The sequence below is a fragment of the Panthera tigris genome, chromosome A3, assembly GCF_018350195.1.
Source record: "Panthera tigris isolate Pti1 chromosome A3, P.tigris_Pti1_mat1.1, whole genome shotgun sequence".
In the NCBI taxonomy this organism is placed as follows: Eukaryota; Metazoa; Chordata; class Mammalia; order Carnivora; family Felidae; genus Panthera; species Panthera tigris.
Window position 1 is genome coordinate 89,809,513 of NC_056662.1, and position 19,515 is coordinate 89,829,027.

The 19,515-nt window shown below is 40.8% G+C and overlaps 2 protein-coding genes across 13 annotated transcripts in view; one reads left to right on the forward strand and one right to left on the reverse strand.

Annotated features, from left to right (window-relative positions):
- Window positions 1–2,097: 2,097 nt before the first annotated feature.
- MTHFD2 (methylenetetrahydrofolate dehydrogenase (NADP+ dependent) 2, methenyltetrahydrofolate cyclohydrolase) lies at window positions 2,098–15,131 on the forward strand. The gene is made up of 8 exons (XM_042981755.1): window positions 2,098–2,212; window positions 6,864–7,048; window positions 8,842–8,964; window positions 9,845–9,997; window positions 10,472–10,579; window positions 11,439–11,531; window positions 11,910–12,035; window positions 13,266–15,131. Exons 1-8 carry the CDS (start codon window positions 2,112–2,114, stop codon window positions 13,427–13,429), a joined length of 1,053 nt encoding a protein of 350 aa, XP_042837689.1. The 5' UTR covers window positions 2,098–2,111; the 3' UTR covers window positions 13,430–15,131.
- Window positions 15,132–15,302: 171 nt separating this feature from the next.
- SLC4A5 (solute carrier family 4 member 5) overlaps window positions 15,303–19,515 on the reverse strand; it is a 116,607-nt gene continuing 112,394 nt past the window's right edge. For 9 of the 12 annotated variants that reach the window (XM_042981761.1, XM_042981756.1, XM_042981767.1 and 6 more), the window contains 2 exons: window positions 19,260–19,327; window positions 15,303–17,228 (listed from right to left, as the gene is read on the reverse strand). In XM_042981761.1, coding sequence (XP_042837695.1) covers window positions 17,063–17,228; window positions 19,260–19,327 — 234 coding nt within the window. In that variant the 3' untranslated portion in view covers window positions 15,303–17,062. The remainder of the gene's footprint in view (window positions 17,229–19,259; window positions 19,328–19,515) is intronic. The other 3 variants (XM_042981758.1, XM_042981766.1, XM_042981765.1) reach the window with 3 other exon arrangements.

Genomic DNA, 19,515 nt, shown 5'->3' on the forward strand with positions numbered 1-19,515 from the left:
GATGCTCAGTCTCCCTCTCTCTCTCTCTGCCCCTCCCCCCTGCACATTCTGTCTCTCTCTCTCTCAAAAATAAATAAATATTAGGGGCCTGGGTGGCTCAGTCAGTTAAGCGTCCAACTTTAGCTCAGGTCATGACATTGCAATTTGTAAGTTTGAGCCCTGTGTAGGGCTCTGTGCTGACAGTACAGAGCCTGGAGTCTGCTTCAGATTCTGTGTCTCCCTCTCTCTCTATCCCTTCCCTGCTCATGCTCTGCCTCTCTCTCTCTCAAAAACAAATAAACATTAAATTTAAAAATAAATAAATAGGGGTGCCCCGGTGGCTCAGTCATTTGAGCATCTGACTTCGGCTCAGGTCATGATCTCATGGTTTGTGGGTTCAAGCCCCGCATTGGGCTCTGTGCTGACAGCTTGGAGCCTGGAGCCTGCTTCGGATCCTGTGTCTCCCTCTCTCTCTGCTCCTCCCCCATTCTCACTTTGTCTCACTCTGTCTCTGAAAAATAAATAAATATAATAAACAAACAAACAAACAAACATTAAAAAACCAGTAGGCTATTAGTAGTTAAATTTCTGTGGAGTCAAAAGTTATATGTGGGTTTTCGACTATGTGGAGTGTGCACCCCTAACCCCACTGTTATTCAAAGGTAAACTGTTTATGTATATATATATATATATATATATATATATATGTATGTATATGTATATATGTATATACATATATATATATATATATATATATATAGAACCATTTGAAAGTTGAAGGCATAATGCCCCTTTATTTCTAAAGGCAAGTACATTCTCTTATGCAACCACTATATGATTAGTTAAATCAGGAAATTACACTGATACCATGCTATTAGCTGATCTACAAAGTTTATTAATATTTTGCCAGTTTCCCTGTAATATCCTTTATAGCAAGGAGAAAGAAAAAAGAAAAATGAAACAAAGAGAAAGAAAACCATTTTTTTTGTTGTTCTTAATCACACATTATGTTTAATTGTCATGTCTAGACTTCTCTAATCTAGAACAGGTCCTCATTCTTTGTTTTTCATGACTTTGATATTTTTCAAAGAGTACAGGCTGCTTTTCTCATGAATGTCTCTCGATTTGGGATTTCCTTGTGATTAATGTCCTCTAGTAAATTCCAAAATTTTAGGAATGTGGCTTTTTCCTGGACTGTTTGTTTTAATATTCCAGGTCTGTGTTCTCTCCTCTTGGTGTGTAAATGAAAAAATCTGTAACAGTTTTCAGGGGACTTAATGGCTTAGAAAAACCATTTCACTCAATTTTCAGACTTAAGATTACGAGGTGATGCATTCTCCTCAGTGCACCATGTGTGTTTGTCCCACTACTGATGGTCTTAACTTTGATCACTTAATTAAGGTCATGACTGTCAGGTTTCCATATTGTAAATTTACTATTTTCCCCCTTTGCTATTAATAAGTATTTTGTGGGAGAGATACTTTAAGATTATGCAAAAAGGGTGGCCAGATAAAATACAGGAAGCCCAATTTAATTTTAATTGCAGATGGCCATCGAATACTATCTTAGTATAAGTATATCCCTCTTCCCAAATTATTTATCTAAAATTCAAATTTAATTGAGTGTCTTGTATTTTTACTTGCAAGATCTGGCAACCCAGTAAGTACATACCTCTTTCCTAATCCAGTTTCATCCAGTTGTTTTGACATCTATCGGTGATCTGTTTTTACTATGATTTTGTCAAATAGTTTCTTTCTATCATTCTTCTGCATTTATTAGTTGGTATTCTGTCTATCTTCCTATCCACTCTTTACGGTGCCTGGCACACAGTAGGCGCTCAGATAATTGTTCAAGCAATGAATGAACAAACTCTTGTTCGCGTTAGCCGGGCTTCCGTGACACTAGCTGTGTTTGGCGGGGGTTTGCCTTCCTCAGCCAATCTCTGCAGGCTATCGAAGCTTCCGAGCCTTTCAGGGCCTTGCTCCTAGCTCTTCTTGCTCCAATCGTAAGCAGGACTTTACCGGGAAGGGACCAACGGGTGCGGGCGGGAGGCGGGGCCTGCCACGCGGCCGCGGTATAATTGCGCTGCCCGCGCGCGCGCTTCTCTCCTGGCGCGGACACCGGCGCGGGTGATGGCTGCTCCTTCCCTCGTGTCCACGTTGGCCATCCGGCTGCTCCGGCCCGCGCAGAACTGCCGCCTCCGTCATCGCCCCTTCCACCTCTCGGTAGCTCGGTAAGAGGATCGGGAGCCAGGTCAGCGCCGAAAGCTGAGGGAACCGAGGGCGGGGGGCCGGCCGGGCTCCGGAGGGGCGCTGGGGGACGTTCTGCTGAGCATCTCCGTCCCGGGCGGTGGCGGGACGACGTGGCAGTCGCGCGCGGCCCCCGGCTGCGATCTGGGCCATCGTTCCGTGGGATGGGCTGATACCCGGAACCGGCCTTTCAGAGGAAGCAGGTCTCCCGCAGCCCCGGGGCGTCGCCCTCTCTTGGGGTCAGTCCGTCCGCAGGACGGGGCCCACGGTGCGGAGCTAAGGGGCAGGCGGGCTCTGGGGCGCCCCGATTAACGCAGGACTGTACCGAGGTCACTGGCCAGAACCTGCCGGCCGCCCTTGGCTGTGATGCCGAGCCGCTTGCGGAAAGCAGAGGGTACGCTTTGGCGAGCGCCGGGTAGGGCTCTGAATGAGCAGCCTTCAGTGAGAGTCCGGACCCTAGCGGCGGAGGGGGTTGGTGCAGTCTGATGAAATCCCGGAGCCGGCTTGCTCGCCGGGTACCCGCACTTCCCTCCTCCTTCGGGAGGTGGATGTGGCTCGGGCTGCTCTTCTGGCTGCCTCTTTCCCCTCCCAGGAGAATACATGTGCTGTGTTCACCAGGGCTTTGATGCAGTCCACCCGGAGTTGGTCTGCCAGGCTGAGTAAACTGAAGGGTTAAATACCCAAGAAAAGGAGAGAAAGAGCTGTTTGCATTTTCTTAGGGAGGTAATAGGTTTTTTCCTGATCTTTCGGGACCTCAAACTCCCATTCTTAAACCTAGGTTGAAGGGTCTTCAGGGGGCCTGTGATTTGTCACCCTAAACCTGCGCACTCTCACGCCCACCTTTAGAGCCTTTGCATTGCCGGCGATCTAAGCCTTGTACCAGCAGCTCTTTCTTTCATGCAGGCATTGCGCTAAGCTGTGTGAATTCAGGGGTGATCAAGTCTTCTTTCCTTAATGGAATTCAAGGGGCAGAACACATGTGTAATTTCCAGTCAGTGTAAAAATGTTATTAGAGGCATTGCCAAGGTGCTGTTGTAACACAGAATGCGGATTAATACGTTTTTGAAAGAAGACCCAGGACACTCAAGACTTCTCTTGGTCTTACCCTGACCTGCCTTTCCAGTCCCATCTCTCATTACTGTCTGTTCACCTCCCTCTTGTCCCCTTCCTGAGTTCTGGCCATGTGTGCCTGTGGCTTTCATGACTGAAGAGATTTGTAAGGATCCTCAATTCATCACCTAGAAAACTGGACCAGTTTGTTCACTCTCCAGTAACAAATGCCCTCCTTTGACTTGCCTTTCTGAATGAACAAGTAGGCTCCACATCTCTGAAGGCAATACTGTGTTTGGTGTTTATGGTTTCCTGGTATTGCTTTGATCACTGCTGGCTAGTAAATGTAAAACAATGATATGTTTTATGAGTCTGTGTGTATTCCTTTTTTGGTGAAGAGGAGGTTGGCAGAGAGTTTCAGGAGCATAAACTCATGGTTGCAGAGATAGTACTATAGTTTAGGACACAGTGGGGCATAGGGAAAAATGGACTTTGGAGGCAGAGGTTTGAGTGTGTTTGAATCTTGTTTCTACTGTCCTCAGTTTCCCCTTCTATATACCAGTGTTAGTATAATAACCCCAAGGTAACTGAGAGTAATGTATGCAAAATTCTTAGCAAAATATCTAGTATTTAATAGATGTTAGTTCCATCCCCCTTTGTAGATTTCTTTACTCATTACTGGTTCCATTAATTAGTAGATAACTGAAGTCTTTCTAGAATAACCTGATCAGGAATCATAAAGTGCACCTGAAAATTTTTTTATGGAAAATTACAGTGCTGTAAAGCTATTGAATTAGGAAAGTAAAAATACTACTGAGTTGGCTTTTAGTTTTGAATTTTATTTGAACAGTCCTTGTGACTTTTTTCTAGTCTGTTCATTCATTATTTTATTTTATTTTTATTCATTCATAATTTTAATGGAAGGTTTTCTAAACACATCTGTGAAAGCGTTTAATTCTTAAATAAGTGTTAGTTAATATAGTTAATACATTTTGGATTCCCTGTGGGGCTAAGTTGGGCCTCTGTTTCTTTTGGGGTAGCAGTTATTTTATCTGCCCTTTGGCAAAAGAGATGATGGAAAATTAGGTAATGACTCACTGGCAGGACTGTGTTTCACATTCTGCAGAGCTGTATATGCAGAGGAAGGCTAAAACAGGTTCTGTTACAGAAGATACTCATTGTGTTGTGGCTTTGTTTTTGGTTCTTGTTACTCTTTGACAGTTTTTAGAAAGCTAATTGGCATAACATCCAGAACCTGCCTTTGGGACTTGGAACACTGGGTTCTCTCAGAACCCTGTGTCCTTAATTTGAGTATATCATTCTTAGCCCCAATGTGCTGCTATCATTTTCTCTAAGTTCATTGCTTTCAAAAGGAACCTTTTAAGGAAGGGTAGTTTAAGACTTTCTGAATATTTATACATGTGTATATACGTTTACACACATATCCTTATGAGTGTATAAGTAGATAAATATATCTATTATATATTAAGGATCTGTGTGTGTGTGTGTGTGTGTGTGTGTGTGTGTGTGTGTAACTCTAACCAATTTCTCCAGGGTTGGGAAATGCATTTCTGGACTGGGGCTATTCCCCAGGAATGTTGCCAGAGGGTTTGTGTTCAAAGCCCTTTGAATTAAGTCCCCTTCAGATGTAATTCTGAAATAGATTTGCAAATGTGAACATGTTTTCAATTCCTTAATATACCATGGGCATAATGAAGTACTATTATATACTTTGTGCTATGCTAGTATCATTACATAAAATGTGGGTAAAAGTATTTCGTTTACTCTAAAATTATATCTTTTTAATACCTCCCAAGATACAAGTACAAATTAATATAATGTTTAAATGTAAAATTACTGCTGTACATCTAAGACATTTTCATCTGGTTTAAAGCAGGTATTTAATCTTAATACAAATGGAAAGGAAGCATGGATGGCTTAAAGACTGTTGGAGCTTTAAAATTCCATTGTAGTTAACAGTGGCATTTATGTATGTATGTATGTATGTATGTATGTATTGTAACTCACCACCCTGAGAACAAGAGTCACATGCCAGCCAGACACCCATAGTTAACAGTGGTCTTAAGAATTAATCATTTCTGGGGCACGTATAGAGCAAGTAACTCTTGATCTTGAGGTTGTAAGTTTGAGCCCCACACTGGGTGTAGACATTACTTAAAAATAAAATCTTTAAAAAGAAAAAAAGGAATGAATCATATCTGACCTACAAGATAACTAGTACCTTGATGTTATTATCCCTGACAATTAAATATGTGCTGTAAGGGGAAATTGTTTCAGTATTTCAAATAGTTGTGTATCTCAGCCTTGAGGTTGGAGCATTCTTCATGATACTGAGGACAAATCTAAAGGGGACGACTTGTTTACACTGAGACCTTTATGCTTAGGGAGCAGATGCTAAGAAAACCAGGAATCTTCCACATTGGAACCCAGGAAGAGCTGCATAAACAGTTCTTATCGGAAAGAGATGGCCTTTCAGAGATCTGAACATGATTTGGGGAACTGGAGGTTCTTTTGGACCCTGAGTTTTCTCATTGCCTCACCCCCAGTAGCAGTTTCTGCATCTCTTGCTCTGTCTACCATGAGTGTAACTGCTGTTTTCTCTCTTTGCTTTTTTCTGTCTTTCTTCGGGGCCTCCCACCAACAGGTCCCCTGTGGTTCTAGTGTGTGAATGTGGTTTGGGGAGAAGCTCTTACCAGTCTAGGTTAACTACCACTGCTCCCACTTTACTGAGCTTTTGTACCAACTGGACCACTGGCCTGCCTAGAAATTGTCGTCCTTGATGTCAGATACTCACTGCTAGTCGGTCAGCTGTGGAAGGGCCATGGGGTTCCGGGGTAGAGCACACTGCCACCCATGAGATGGAACCTCTACTAGTCTCCTCCCAGCCCCTATTCTTACTGGGAAAGTCTTCTCCAGGAGGGGCTGGGGGCAGCAGTTGTTATTTTGAGGTTTGACCTGTCCAGAATGTTGTTTATTGGTTTAATTGCATAACATAATTTATATATTTGAAAGCATCATAGAAATTAAAAGCCAATTGACTTAACTGGGAAATGGTTTGAAACATATGACTGGATGCAAATAACATGGGCAAAACACAAACTACAAATGGTATATAAGTGCGTAGGAAACCCTGTTTGACTTCATAGTGATGATGGGTCAAATAAAGCAATGAAAAACTTTTTTTTGGTCCATCAATTTGTCAATGATCAGGAGGCAGAATGGTGTAGCAGGAAGAGCCTGGACTCTGGATTCAGACAGATCTGGATTTGAGAGCCAGCTTGCCAAGTCCTCACTGTCACTTCACTCTCTGAGCTTCAGCGTGATAATGATAACTATTTCCGTCAACTTGATCTTCCTGAACATGTAGCTGGACGCAGATTTACCACTTTGAACCTGGCCTGCAGATTTCCATTGTCCCTCAGATTAGGCACCATGTGTTTTAATCTACTTTTTAAGTTTGGGGTATTTAATAATTTTTATTTATTTATTTATTTTATAGTTTGATCTTCACTTCTCACAAAAATTTAAGCTCTCTGGTTTTGTGACTGTTGTTGCCTTCCACAGAAATGAAGCTGTTGTCATTTCTGGAAGGAAACTTGCACAGCAGATCAAGCAGGAAGTGCGGCAGGAGGTGGAAGAATGGGTGGCATCGGGCAACAAGCGGCCACACCTGAGCGTGGTTCTGGTTGGTGAAAATCCTGCGAGTCACTCCTACGTCCTCAACAAAACCAGGGCAGCTGCAGAAGTGGGTATGTGTCACTCTCAGACTCTGCTGCTAAACTGTGGCTTACCTGGGGCAAACTTCATTGTCATTCATTATTTTGTCTGATTAGAAGACACAGTCAGAGGAGGCTAATGTGATTGAACTGTATCCAAAATGTTGTCATAAAGAAATCCAGCCTATCTGCTGGGGAGGTTTATAGACTAGGATGGAAGGAATATGGTTGGTATTCTTGGTGCCTTCTGGAATGTAAGCTAAATTCTGTGACATTGACAAGTGACACTAAACACAATTTACATTTGCTTCCCTTGAGCAATAATGCAAGTCTGGCTGAGATGTTTGAGTTTGATTTGGTTGAGGAGACCTCAGTGATGTGGCCTAGAACACCGTCCTAGGCTTGAAGGAAGTGACTCTGACTTCTAGGAAATAGCTTTCAGCTTCTCCAGCAATTGAGTCCAAAGCCAATTAAATCATGCAGGTTAGAGGTGGTTAGAGTTTTGAATGTAGAAGCCGAGGGTATGGGTGATGGGAGGTTTGTGTTCTAGGTCTTGTTATACCACAGACTTCCTGGTCTCAGTTCTGCCTCTCCCTGCTCCTCTGTGGGTCAGTGGTGTGAGCCCCTGGTGCCCTTCCCTTCTGAAAGGCTGTGAAACGACGTGTGGGTGGACCATGAGCTTTTAGTACACTCCGTTCATTACCACTGAGGATTGAGGCTTCCTGCCCTTTTCTTTGTTGGTTTTACTTATTTCTTTTTTTAAATTTAAATTTAGTTAACATACAGTGTGATACTGGTTTTAGGAGAAGAATTCAGTATTCATCACTTATATACTTACCCAGTGCTCGTCACAGGTGCCCTCCTTAATACCCATCACCCATCTAGCCTATCCCCCACCCGCCTCCCTCTATCAACCCTCAGATTGTTCTTGTTAAGAGTCTCTTGTGGTTTGTTTCCCTCTCTCCTTGTTCCCCTTCCCATATGTTCATCTTTTTTGTTTCTTAAATTCCACATATGAGTGAAATCATATGGGATTTGTTTTTCTCTGATTTATTTCGCTTAGCATAATACATTCTAGCTCCATTCATGTCATTGCAAATGGCAAGATTTCATTCTTTTTGATGACCAAGTAATATTCCATGATACATGTACCACATCTTTACATTTTTTTAATATATATTTATATTAGAGAGAGAGAGAGACAGTGTGCAAGTAGGGGAGGGGTAGAGAGAGACAGATACAGAATCTGAAGCAGGCTCTTGGCGCTGAGCTCTCAGCACAGAGCCTGGTGTGGGGCTCGAACTCACGAGCCGTGAGATCATGACCTGAGCCAAAGTCGGATGCTTAACTGACTGAACCACCCAGGTGTCCCTATACCACATCTTCTTTATTCATCAGTCAGTGGACATTTGCTCCCCTTTTCTTTGAAAAACCTTTAGAACCTCTAGAAAATAGCAAGCTGTGGCTTTTTAAGACACTGGGAGGTAGCACAATGCAGTGGAAAGAACATGGACTTTGGAACTGGAAGGATTGCCTTCACTGCTAACTGGCTTGTGTTTCAATTTTGCTGAGTCTCAGTCTCCCTGTCTGTAAATTGAAGTTAATGAGGATAGCGTAGAATAATGTATAGAATTGTCAAGCCAACATTCTGTAGTGTGTATATTTGTGAAGCTACCTTTTTAGGTGCCTTGGGAACTGATTCAGGCTTTTTAGCTACCAGGGTTGAGTGTGATGAAAACATTCTAGGTTAGAATACCATGGCAGGCAACATAACATTGCTCATTAAATGCCTCAATGTTTTTTTTAACCTTGAAATAATCTTATAGGAATCAACAGTGAGACAATTGTGAAACCAGCTTCAATTTCAGAGGAAGAACTGTTGAATTTAATCAATAAACTAAATAATGATGATAATGTAGATGGCCTCCTTGTTCAGCTGCCTCTTCCAGGTGAGTTTTGGGCTCCACCACTTAGAATGATTTCTGAGGAGTAGAGGATTCTTAGTTACTTTATATACCTGACCCCTCATGTGGACTTGACTTAAAGGAAGTTAAATTCAAAAGAGTGAATATTTTATTAGAATAAATACTCAGAATACTAATTGCTCCTTAATTTGGTATTGAGATTATTTATTTATTTATTTGATTAAAAAAAATTTTTTTAATGCTTATTTATTTTTGAGAGAGAGACAGAGTGTGAGCAGGGGAGAGGCAGAGAGAGAGGGAGACACAGAATCTGAAACAGGCTCCAGGCTCTGAGCTGTCAGCACAAAGCCTGATGCAGGGCTTGAACCCACAAACTGAGACCTTGCCCTGAGCTTAAGTTGGATGCTTAACCGACTGAGCCACCCCATCACCCCTATTTATTTATTTATTTTTAGGTCTTTTTTTAAAAATTTATTTTGAGAAAGAGACAGAGAAAGCAGGTGGGGGAAGGACAGAGAGAGAGGGAGAGAGAGAATCCCAAGCAGGCTCCATGCTGTCAGTGTGGAGCCTGATGTGGGACTTGGACTTACGAACCATGAGATCACTATCTGAGCCAAGATCAAGAGTCAGACACTTAACCAACTGAGCCACGAAGGCACCCCTGCTATTGAGATCTTGATACAAAATGGCATTGGAGGGAAGCAGTTGTACAAGAGGATATTGGCTTTGATATTAGCATTTGTCTTTGCCTGCCGTGTATTCCTTCTGTGCAGACAAACAAGTAAATCACAGAGGCAAGTCATGGAAGGGGAACTGGTTTGCATGATAAACCAGATAAATTGGAGTCAGACCATGGTAACTATACAACAGTGACTTAAGGCCACTGCTCTGACTTCTTTTTCAGAGCACATGGACGAGAGAAAGATCTGCAATGCCGTTTCTCCAGACAAGGATGTTGATGGCTTTCATGTAATTAATGTAGGGCGAATGTGTTTGGACCAGTATTCCATGTTACCGGCTACCCCATGGGGTGTCTGGGAAATAATTAAGCGAACTGGTAGGTCTATCCTATAGTTGTATGTCTGTGTTAACTATTATAAAAATAGTACTTACAGATGATAAAAAGTCCTACAGTAAGCAGAATGGATGCTCCGATACTCCGGCCACACATCCTCTAGTCCTGACCCCAGAGCTTACCTCTCTCTGCAGTTGCCTATTTTGACTGTTTGCCTATTTTAACTTTGTTGCTCTTTAATCCAGAAGCCCCCAGAAAGGAAACTTAAGATTTGATTGTGTTGATAGTGCACACTCCTATAACATTTTGTAGCTTACAGGGTGCTTTCTCTCTCTTTTTAGCCTTCACTCTATGTAGCAGGTGATAGGCCCCATTGACTGATGAGGCAACAAGCTTAGTAACTCCCTTCATTATCACTGGTTTATGTCCAAGGCTGTCTGTCTGCCTTTTTCTTTGGTGCTCATTCTAAGATAGTCTAGCACTCTTTTTAATGCAAATATATATATTTCTTCATAGGCATTCCAACCCTGGGGAAGAATGTGGTTGTGGCTGGGAGGTCAAAAAACGTTGGAATGCCCATTGCAATGCTACTACACACAGATGGGGCTCACGAGCGCCCTGGAGGTAAGGCAGTGGGGTTCTGAGGAGTGTTCCCTCCTCCCTTTTGTGCAAACCTTCAGAGGCTGTCCTATGTTTGTTAAACTTTGCGTGTGTATTTATTGTGATTTTGTTAGCAGATATTTGGCATATTTGGGGAATGATCTTGGTAGGACAAGCTGAACTCGTGTCACCTGAGACTTTTAAATGCATTTATTAGGGGCCTACTACAGAAATGGATATGCCTCAGAATTAAATTTGAGTTTTGAGGGTAAGCATGGTTGACGGCAATTACACATTTTCCTTTATGGCTTGGATAGTTGGGGCTAAGAAACAGTTCAAAGTTAGTATCCCATTCTATGTCATTTGATAGAAAAGAAATCTGAGACCATTGCAAAGGATTGACTTGAAAAGGCTGTAGTGTGTCATTACGTCAAGTTCTGTGAGTTTGTCTGAAAAGCCTCATAAATCAGTTATCACACGTGATTATCATGATCTTACATGATTACATCAGAAATAATGGCAAAACTATGTACTTCCAAATATGTTTCAGCACGCTTATTTTTTTAAACCTTGAGTAATTCTAGTGACATTGTGCTTAGGAAAAGTAAAATTCTTGAAAGGCTGCTAAATGGGATAAGGAATAAATTTAATTATATATGATTCAAAAGGATAGAGATAGGATGAGGGGATGAAAGTTATAAGAAATTGGGTATTAATTTCTGAAAAGTAAATGATTACTGAGCTGGCCAGAAAATATGGTACATGAATTAAGTCAATTATTTTTTTCAGAGATGGTGAATTTCTAAAATGGGTTGGTTAATTAAGACCTAATCCAATCTCAGCTTTGATTCAGAAATCAGGACATCTATATTTTAACTCCTAGGCGATGCCACTGTTACAATATCTCATCGATACACTCCCAAAGAGCAACTGAAGAAACATACAGTTCTCGCAGACATTGTGGTCTCTGCTGCAGGTATGAACACCGGGGAGGGGATGGAAGGACAGCCCTTAGAATCTTAGAATTTGCCTGCCTCTCTGCTACCCCATTCCCATTCCTTTAGGGATGACCCTGTGAGCTGCCCACAAAGATGAGGTGGGAACTGTACGCGCGGTGTTGGTTTTTGGCTTTTCACTATAAACTTGGTGGGTAATGTTACTTCAAATGGGCTCAAATATTTCTGTTTACTGTGTGAAGTTTCATTCGTTCCTTGGTTAACAATTTTCACAGGTTTTCACGAAATAAGCTTTTTAGTTCTTCCATGTCCCTTAAAATTGAAATCAGATAAGACTGTGACAGGTGGAATCTTTCTTTCAGTACTAGTGACCATTCCTGCCATTCCTGTCTCTGCAGGCATTCCAAATCTGATCACAGCAGATATGATCAAGGAGGGAGCAGCAGTCATCGATGTGGGAATAAATAGAATTCAAGATCCCATCACTGCTAAACCCAAGTTGGTTGGAGATGTGGATTTTGAAGGTATATAGTATAATTTTCTTAAAATATAAAGTCAGTAAATACTACCTTTAATGGACATTTAGGACAGATCATTTACTTTTTCTTTAACTTTTAAACTTACATTACTCTGGGGGCGCCTGGCTGGCTCAGTTAGTGGAGCATGCGAGTCTTGATCTTGGGGTCGTTGAGTTTGAGTCCCATGATAGGGGTAGAGAGTACTTTAAAAAACAAAACAAAACAAAAAAAAAACCACTTAGGTTACTCTGGTAATTTAAAATGTATCCCACATGAATTAAAGAGAAATCTTTTAAGAAATGGTAGTCACTCTAGAATCATTTTAGGATGTTTATATCATAAGATTATGGGGACCAGCTATATTTTTCAGGAAGGTGTTCATTCTTTCTTTAGGGTTACTTCATAGTTGAAACGACTTCATGACTTAACAAGTCTGAAAATTTAATGAAGTGACTTTCTGACACCATTCAGTCTCCTAGAAGGTGTTACAGATTTATCATTTTCACATTGAAAGGGGAGATCGCAAACCTGAACCTGTTAAAAATGGTCCAGGAAAAAGTCACGTTCCTGACTTTTGAAGTATACTAGTAGATTTCTCCTTTCAGTTTTTAAGGTATCATGTTTATCTCAATTTTATGTTGATAAGTCTGTTTCTAGCTTTCCATTTCTAATAAGCAATCAGACACAAGGCTAAGTGCTTAAGTATTTTTGCTTTAAGATTGCGTTAAAAAAAAAAATCTTCTCACTTTCCAGAAAATTACTTTGTTTTTGGTGCTTTGGGTAAACAGTATATAGTTAAAGAAATCTAGTAAATAAATAGTAAAAAAATAAGATAGAATAAAATTAAGAAACTGTTGTAGGTAGGTATTGTTAATATATTAATATTAATAACATAAAAATAATTATTATACTTCACATATAGTTAACCCATCCAGGTATTTCTTTTGAAATTGATTTAATATGGAGGAAAAGTATGACTAGTAAATTATAGGTTATTTAAATGTATAAATATTCATTGAACAACTCCTTATTATGTGAATGTTATTTTATTAGTATGTTCAAAAAGCTTTACCCCTGAGTCATGTAGATGTGATTTTTTTTTTAATGAGTTTGAGGTTTATGAAGGTGCTTACATATATTCTTGCTTTTTCTTTAAATGCTTCTTCCATGGTATGTTAAAAATGCATACATTTCCTTTGCTATAATTAAGGCAGTCTGCCTATCCTGTTTCTATAGGCGTCAGAAAGAAAGCCGGTTACATCACTCCAGTCCCTGGGGGTGTTGGTCCCATGACAGTGGCGATGCTAATGAAGAATACCATTATTGCTGCAAAAAAGGTGCTGAGGCTTGAAGAGCGAGAAGTATTGAAGCCTAAGGAGCGTGGAGTTGCTACTAATTAACTGTTGTGTCTTCTGTCACAAACAACAGTCCAAGCCAGTTCAAGAGGCAAAACAGGCCAATAGAAATGCAATATTTTTTATTTATTTTACCGAAATGGTTTAAAATGATGCTTTGTATTTATTGAAAGCTTAAATGGTTGGGAGTTTGTGCACAGAACTCTGCAGTACCTCACCACGGAGCACGCCAGTATCATGCTGGGTCGTGTGATCCAGCCAAGAGAAGCCATCAACCTAGTGATTAACATGGAGGACATTGTCACAGTGAGAACGGATGCTTAACTTTGTCAAGCCACTTCAGTTAAAATTTGCCTTTTCTAGGATTGCATTTCCCAAGTGCTATTCCAATAAGAGTTGATACTCACTTTAGGTTCCAAACCTTTTGAGTTCAACTGGTTAAACCAAAGGAAAAGTGTTGCTAGAGAAAATTAGGGAAAAGGTAAAAAGGAAGAAATGGTAATTGAGTAGAAAAAAATTACTCTAATTTACATACATAATGTATGTAAAAACTACATGTTAATGGTGTCCTAAGCTGTCATTTCATGGCTGAGTGTTGGGAAAATGTTTAGGGTGGTTCCATGTGTTGTTAGTCCTCGTTTTATGTGCATTACATTCATGAGGTTTCCCATTTTTTTCTAGGATTGAAAGGCTTATTTTATAGATTTGTGTGTATTGTCATATTTGGCTTTTCCTATATCCTTAAACTTCATTGTTACATCTTTGTACTGTTGAGGGTGTCTGTATGTTTCCTTGATATATCTTGAAACTATTTTTGAAAAACAAAACTCGGGCTTGATAATCATTAGGGCAGCTTATAGAAGTATGCAACTTACTTTTCCACCAAAGACTTGTCAGCAGCTGCCTGCTTTGATGTAACCTGTTGGCTTTCCCCGATGGGTTTTTGAGAACTTAATATTGAATTTAATCAGACTTTCTGATTAAAAGGGTTTTCTGTGTGTGTGTGTGTGTGTTTCCCCATTTTTTTTTTTTTTTTTTAATAAAACACTTCTGACTGGTGTGGAATGAGTTTCCAAAATACCGTATCTTCCTGCTACAGTTTTAGTTGTGTCCTAATCACAGTTAATCTTTTTCATTGGATGTAACTGACATAGATATTCTTGTATTCGGTGACACCTAATCCTGTGCCTTAAATTGATACAAAGCACGGTGGAGAAACAAGTCTAGTCCTTTTAGTCTTACATCCCAACAGATTGTGCCAAGCCAGGAGCTTAATCTGTAAGATTCATGTCAGTGGTTAGGCCTATTCTAGGTGCTGTCTAAACCATGCAGTTCAATGTACACATTGTTGGATTTACACAGCCCTTCTTGATGTGCTTGCCATTGCCCCCCTTCACTCTGCCCCCTTCCTCTGTATACATTTATTTTTTTCGATGTGTGTGTTTGATTTGACAGATTGGAAGGTGTTTGCTGTGCGCATTTTGAGTCTGGGACAGGTGCCTGTGTATCCTCTCTTCTCTACCAGGACTGGGTATTTTGGCTTCCAAGCAGGCAGATGATGCAGCTCCTGTTCCAGGCAGCTTGAGATAGAGAAAGAACAAGGAGGGAGTAAGTCAACTTAAGTTACTTACTTACTTACTTACTTGAGTTGACTTATTCCCTCCTTGTTCTTCTGCCAACTGCCTTCTTCTTTTTTAAATGTTTATTCATTTCTGAGAGAGAGAGTTGGGGGGACAAAGGATCTGAAGTGGGCTCTGTGCTGACAGCAGAGCCTGATGCAGGGCTTGAAGTCACAAACTGCAAGATCATGACCTGAGCTGCTGAAGTCGGACACTCAACCGACTGAGCCACCCAAGCGCTCCTGCCTTTATTCTTTTGATAGTTTTCTGGAGATGTAAGAAGATGATAGTTTGCAAGATGAGCAGACAGGATTAAGTTTTATTGAATTATAGTTACAAATGGGAAAATAGTTCTGACCTACTGCAAGAAGTAACAATATGTCAACCTGTTAAAAGCTATCAAAATTACAATGTTCATGTGTGTACAAAATATAAATGACATAGAAGGTGGAAATTACAGTGATCAATTTACAACAACAAAAAACTAACATCATACTTTTCCAACTTGTTTGATTAATCAAGCACATTTACTCCGGAATCCATAACATTCCTACAGTTTAATTTGGACACAGTGCCATTGGAAATCAGCCAAGTTTTAAAATAAATGTTAAGGGTAGATTGTTAGCTCTTCCAGGATTGGTGCAGATGAAGATACAGAATTTACACTTAAATTCAGGGGATGGTTCTGGATTAGTGAGCAGCTTAGTCATTCTGCTGTGATCAAGTGGGAGAGGTTTAGAGCTTTACCTCTTGGCAGTATCCCTTGGAAAGGAGCTCTGAGATTTAATAAACACTGAGAGTTTTTCCATGGACCAGGCACTGTACAAGGCTCTGAAGATCGCAGAGGCAATTAGCTGTCCTAGTACCCAAATGTTAATGATCTAGTGTCATTTGTCTTTAAAAAATAGAAAAGAATAAAGAAAAAAGCACCTGCATTTGTAATCTTGAGTAAATGTGGCGACTAACCAAAGAGATTTACTTGAAATTCAAATCCATAGTTGTTTTGGAGACAGTAAATGTCAGATGCGTTGCGGCTATCAGGCACATAGTAGGTGTTAAATAAACAATGTTGATGTTTGTCAAATGGGGATTGAAGACAGACTGATAGTAAGTTTCATGCTTCTTTACTAATGCGTCATTAATCTATCCAACTTGGCTTCTAATCATTCCTTTAAAGTAGTAATCTAATACTGCAAAGTTATAATTTAGTATTTTACATTAGCTCTGCCTAACATGCAGCAGTCATGTGGATGGGAGTTTGACTTTGGGAATCAGGGCATTGAAAACTTGTAGGAAGAGCCTACCTGAAGGTGTAAAGAAATCTTATTCTGGATGTGAAAAACCAGTGCTATTAATTTAAAGGGTCATTTTGTTGATGTAACATGTGGTTTGAAGTTTCACTTTAACAAGAACAATTTTTAGAAACATTTACCCACTGTAATGTGTTGGTTCTTTCATTAAAAGACTTTCACAACTGGCTTTTCAATCTGGGAAAGCTCCAGTCACACTTCTGTGCTGAAACAAGGCCGCAATGCATGCAGATGGTTCAGACTTGACAAATGACCCTTTGAAAACTGAATGAGATAGGGAAAGATAGGACCTGTGAAATATTTCTTCCCAATGCCAAGTTGCAAAACAAATTTTCCAACGTTGGTGTACTGAAGTGTGAGCATTTTAATAGTTCTTTCAAGACCATCTAGATACTTTAAAATCTAAACTTAAAAAAAAAATCTAATTGATATTTGTTTTAATAAAAATTTACTACTGCCCCTTTATCCTAGCTATAATTTGGGGAGGCAAGCATTTTTTTCATTTCAAGACATGTTATAATTTCTATCCTGGACTGCATTTTAAAATAAAGTATGTTTCCTTTGTTGTTTTCATAACTACAAAAAGGAGATAGCTTTGCACATAAGTAGTACTTTTCACCCACAGATCAGTTTTTTATCCAGTGGAGTGACCCTCGGTTTGGCAAATAAGGAAACCGGTACAGGGAAGTTCAGGGATTCGGCCCCGACCTCACAATGAAGATTAAACCACATCTGGGGGAAGCTGCGTCCTAGAGGGTGGTCTCGCCATCAGTTTCTTTTCCATATCTGTCCACATCTGTGAAGTCACAGTCTGACTCCATTTCTATCTTCACCTGTGGCACCATGAACACTGGGCTCTGTGAGTAGTTGAAAGCAGGTGAAGCTGGACAGGAAATTCTGAAGTGCAAAGTGATGCTGAATGAGAAAAAGAGGGAGGGAAGAGTGACTTATCTAGTACTGGGTGTTTTCAACTGCTATGCCCCAGGGCAGGTTCTAGTGCAAATAGTTGTCTTTGCTTATGAACTCTTAACACATCCTGGGAATGAGTGGCATCCTCTGCACTTGGCCTTCAGCTGTGGTTGCTTAGCTAGTCTCGCCATGAATTTCAGCCTGGTCTTCACATTACTGCTAAGGTGAACTTTCTGGATCACAGGTCTTTCTGTGACTCCTACTGTCCAAAAGTTAGAATCCAAGCTCCAAGCTCCTTAGTGGCAGACAGGGCCTTTTATTGTTTGCACTCCTGATTACTTCTAGTTTGATGGCCTGCTTATCCCAGCAGTCTTTGCCGTGTGTATATTTTCAAATAGTATTTCAGGCATGTTCCCATTGCCTGAAATGCCCTTCTTCTGCCTCTTTTCTTCTTTACCCTGTGTAACTGGCAGACTCCTATTTATCATTCCCAGACTCTCTAGATAAGGCAAATCCCTCCCTTAGACACTGACCTTTCTCTTCCATGCGCTCCACTGTTCTTGGCACATGGTGCTGTATGTCTTTGTTCATAGGCCTTTGTATATCCCCAGGGATTAAGCATCATGCTGGTGGATCACAGATGCTTAATCTTTGTTAAACTAGATCGTGTTGCTGAGCCTTTTCTGCCACTGAAATGGAATCCTGTTTAGTGGTCTCTGCTTCCACCTACTTCCATAGATACAGTAAAACACCAGGATAGTTGGGAGGTGCCATCACCAATTATCAAATTTTCTCCATTTCTGATCTTGTCCCAGGTTTTGTACAATTTAACAGATTTTTGAAAATCCCCTATCCTGGTCCAAATTTTCTCTCCATGGACTGAAATTGGGACAGAGATTCAATTTGGTGTAGGCTACTTAAAAATGAAAATAGATCCAGATAGACTGCTTTTCTCTTAACACCTTTGTATGTTAAAAATCCGTGGCATTTGTAATGGTGTAGAATCCTAATCTGAGGGGTGGAATGAGAAGCCAGGCAGAGATATAACTGGGACATGTGATACCCCTGGGCCTTGGGTCTGCTGCTTAGGGGGGCTGTTACAGTGAGGTCTGTCTTCTCATCCTAGCAGTGTGGGAACAGCTTTGACTTCTCAGTTTTCTAAAATCTCTTGAATGAGTGCCATCTGAGTGTGGAGATTCATCTGCCTCTGGACTTGGGATAGCCTGTGCTTTTGCTCATGGGTGACGTAGTACAGTGATTCCTGTCCAGTTTAGAGCACCATGTAGGAGCACCCTACCATCTTCCCAGTAATAACAGGCCGACTTTCTTGCCCCTGGATTTCTCTTTTCCATTTTCGAGACTTCTGTGTTTTCAGTCATCAGGTTGCCCCATTTTTTCATGGTTTCTCATTCAGAACACCAAGGTATCACATTTGGCAGAGGGGCTCCTGGAAATGGCCTGGAATCCTTTCTTGACTATTACCTCCATTTAATCTTTTTTCTTAAGTAAGCTCTACGCCCAACGTGGGGCTTGAACTCACAACCCCAAGATCAAGAGTCATTTGCTCCACTGACTGGGCCAGGCAGGCACCCCTCCACTTGATCTTTGATATTTAGATAGCTTTCTTTGATAGCCTTTCTGCCCTTTGCTAATTAACCATGCTGTTACTTTATTCCACTGGTATCAGAGTACCTGGTGTTTTGATTCTTAGACCTGCTTTTATCCTGGCATTCAATAATCTATACTTAAGTAATGTGTAGTTTTTCTCTATATTCTTTTCCCCCAGTATTTTCAGTTTTATTCTATGTAGTATTCTGTAAAAATTTCCTTTTCTAAAGTTGAGTACCTTTTGTATTGTAATCATGTTATGTCATACTTGTTACTTGACCCCAATAACTATGTCTGTCCACTTCTGGTGGACCAGCAAAGGCCTTTACTGAGACACTGGCTAGCCTGAGAAATCCTAGGCCCTCAGCCTTCCAGGCCGTTGCTTAGTCTCTTATCTAAAACCCAAGGAGTCTACCTCATGGCCATTACCTTCGGTCAAGGTCTGAGTCACTGAAGGAAGAATCAGAATGAGTAACTCCAACTGGAAGATCTTTTTCCTGGCAGGAAAATTAAAATGTTAGTTGTGGAGCAGGTTTGAGGACTATACTGGAGAAGGCCTTTCTCCAGTGCCTCCCTCACCCTTCTTCCTATTCTCTAACCCCTATGGCCAACACTACACAAGAGAAATTCAGGGGCCTCACAGGGATGGGTGACTTCACCAGACGCTTCTTAGCCAGGTTAGGTG

What these genes read in the sequence shown, in the direction of transcription:
- MTHFD2 (XM_042981755.1), top strand. Translation starts at nt 2,112, where the DNA reads ATGGCTGCTCCTTCCCTCGTGTCCACGTTGGCCATCCGGCTGCTCCGG. An exon ending in TTCCACCTCTCGGTAGCTCG is followed by an intron (nt 2,213 to 6,863) that starts GTAAGAGGATCG and finishes TGCCTTCCACAG; the next exon opens with AAATGAAGCTGTTGTCATTT. An exon ending in GGAAATAATTAAGCGAACTG is followed by an intron (nt 9,998 to 10,471) that starts GTAGGTCTATCC and finishes ATTTCTTCATAG; the next exon opens with GCATTCCAACCCTGGGGAAG.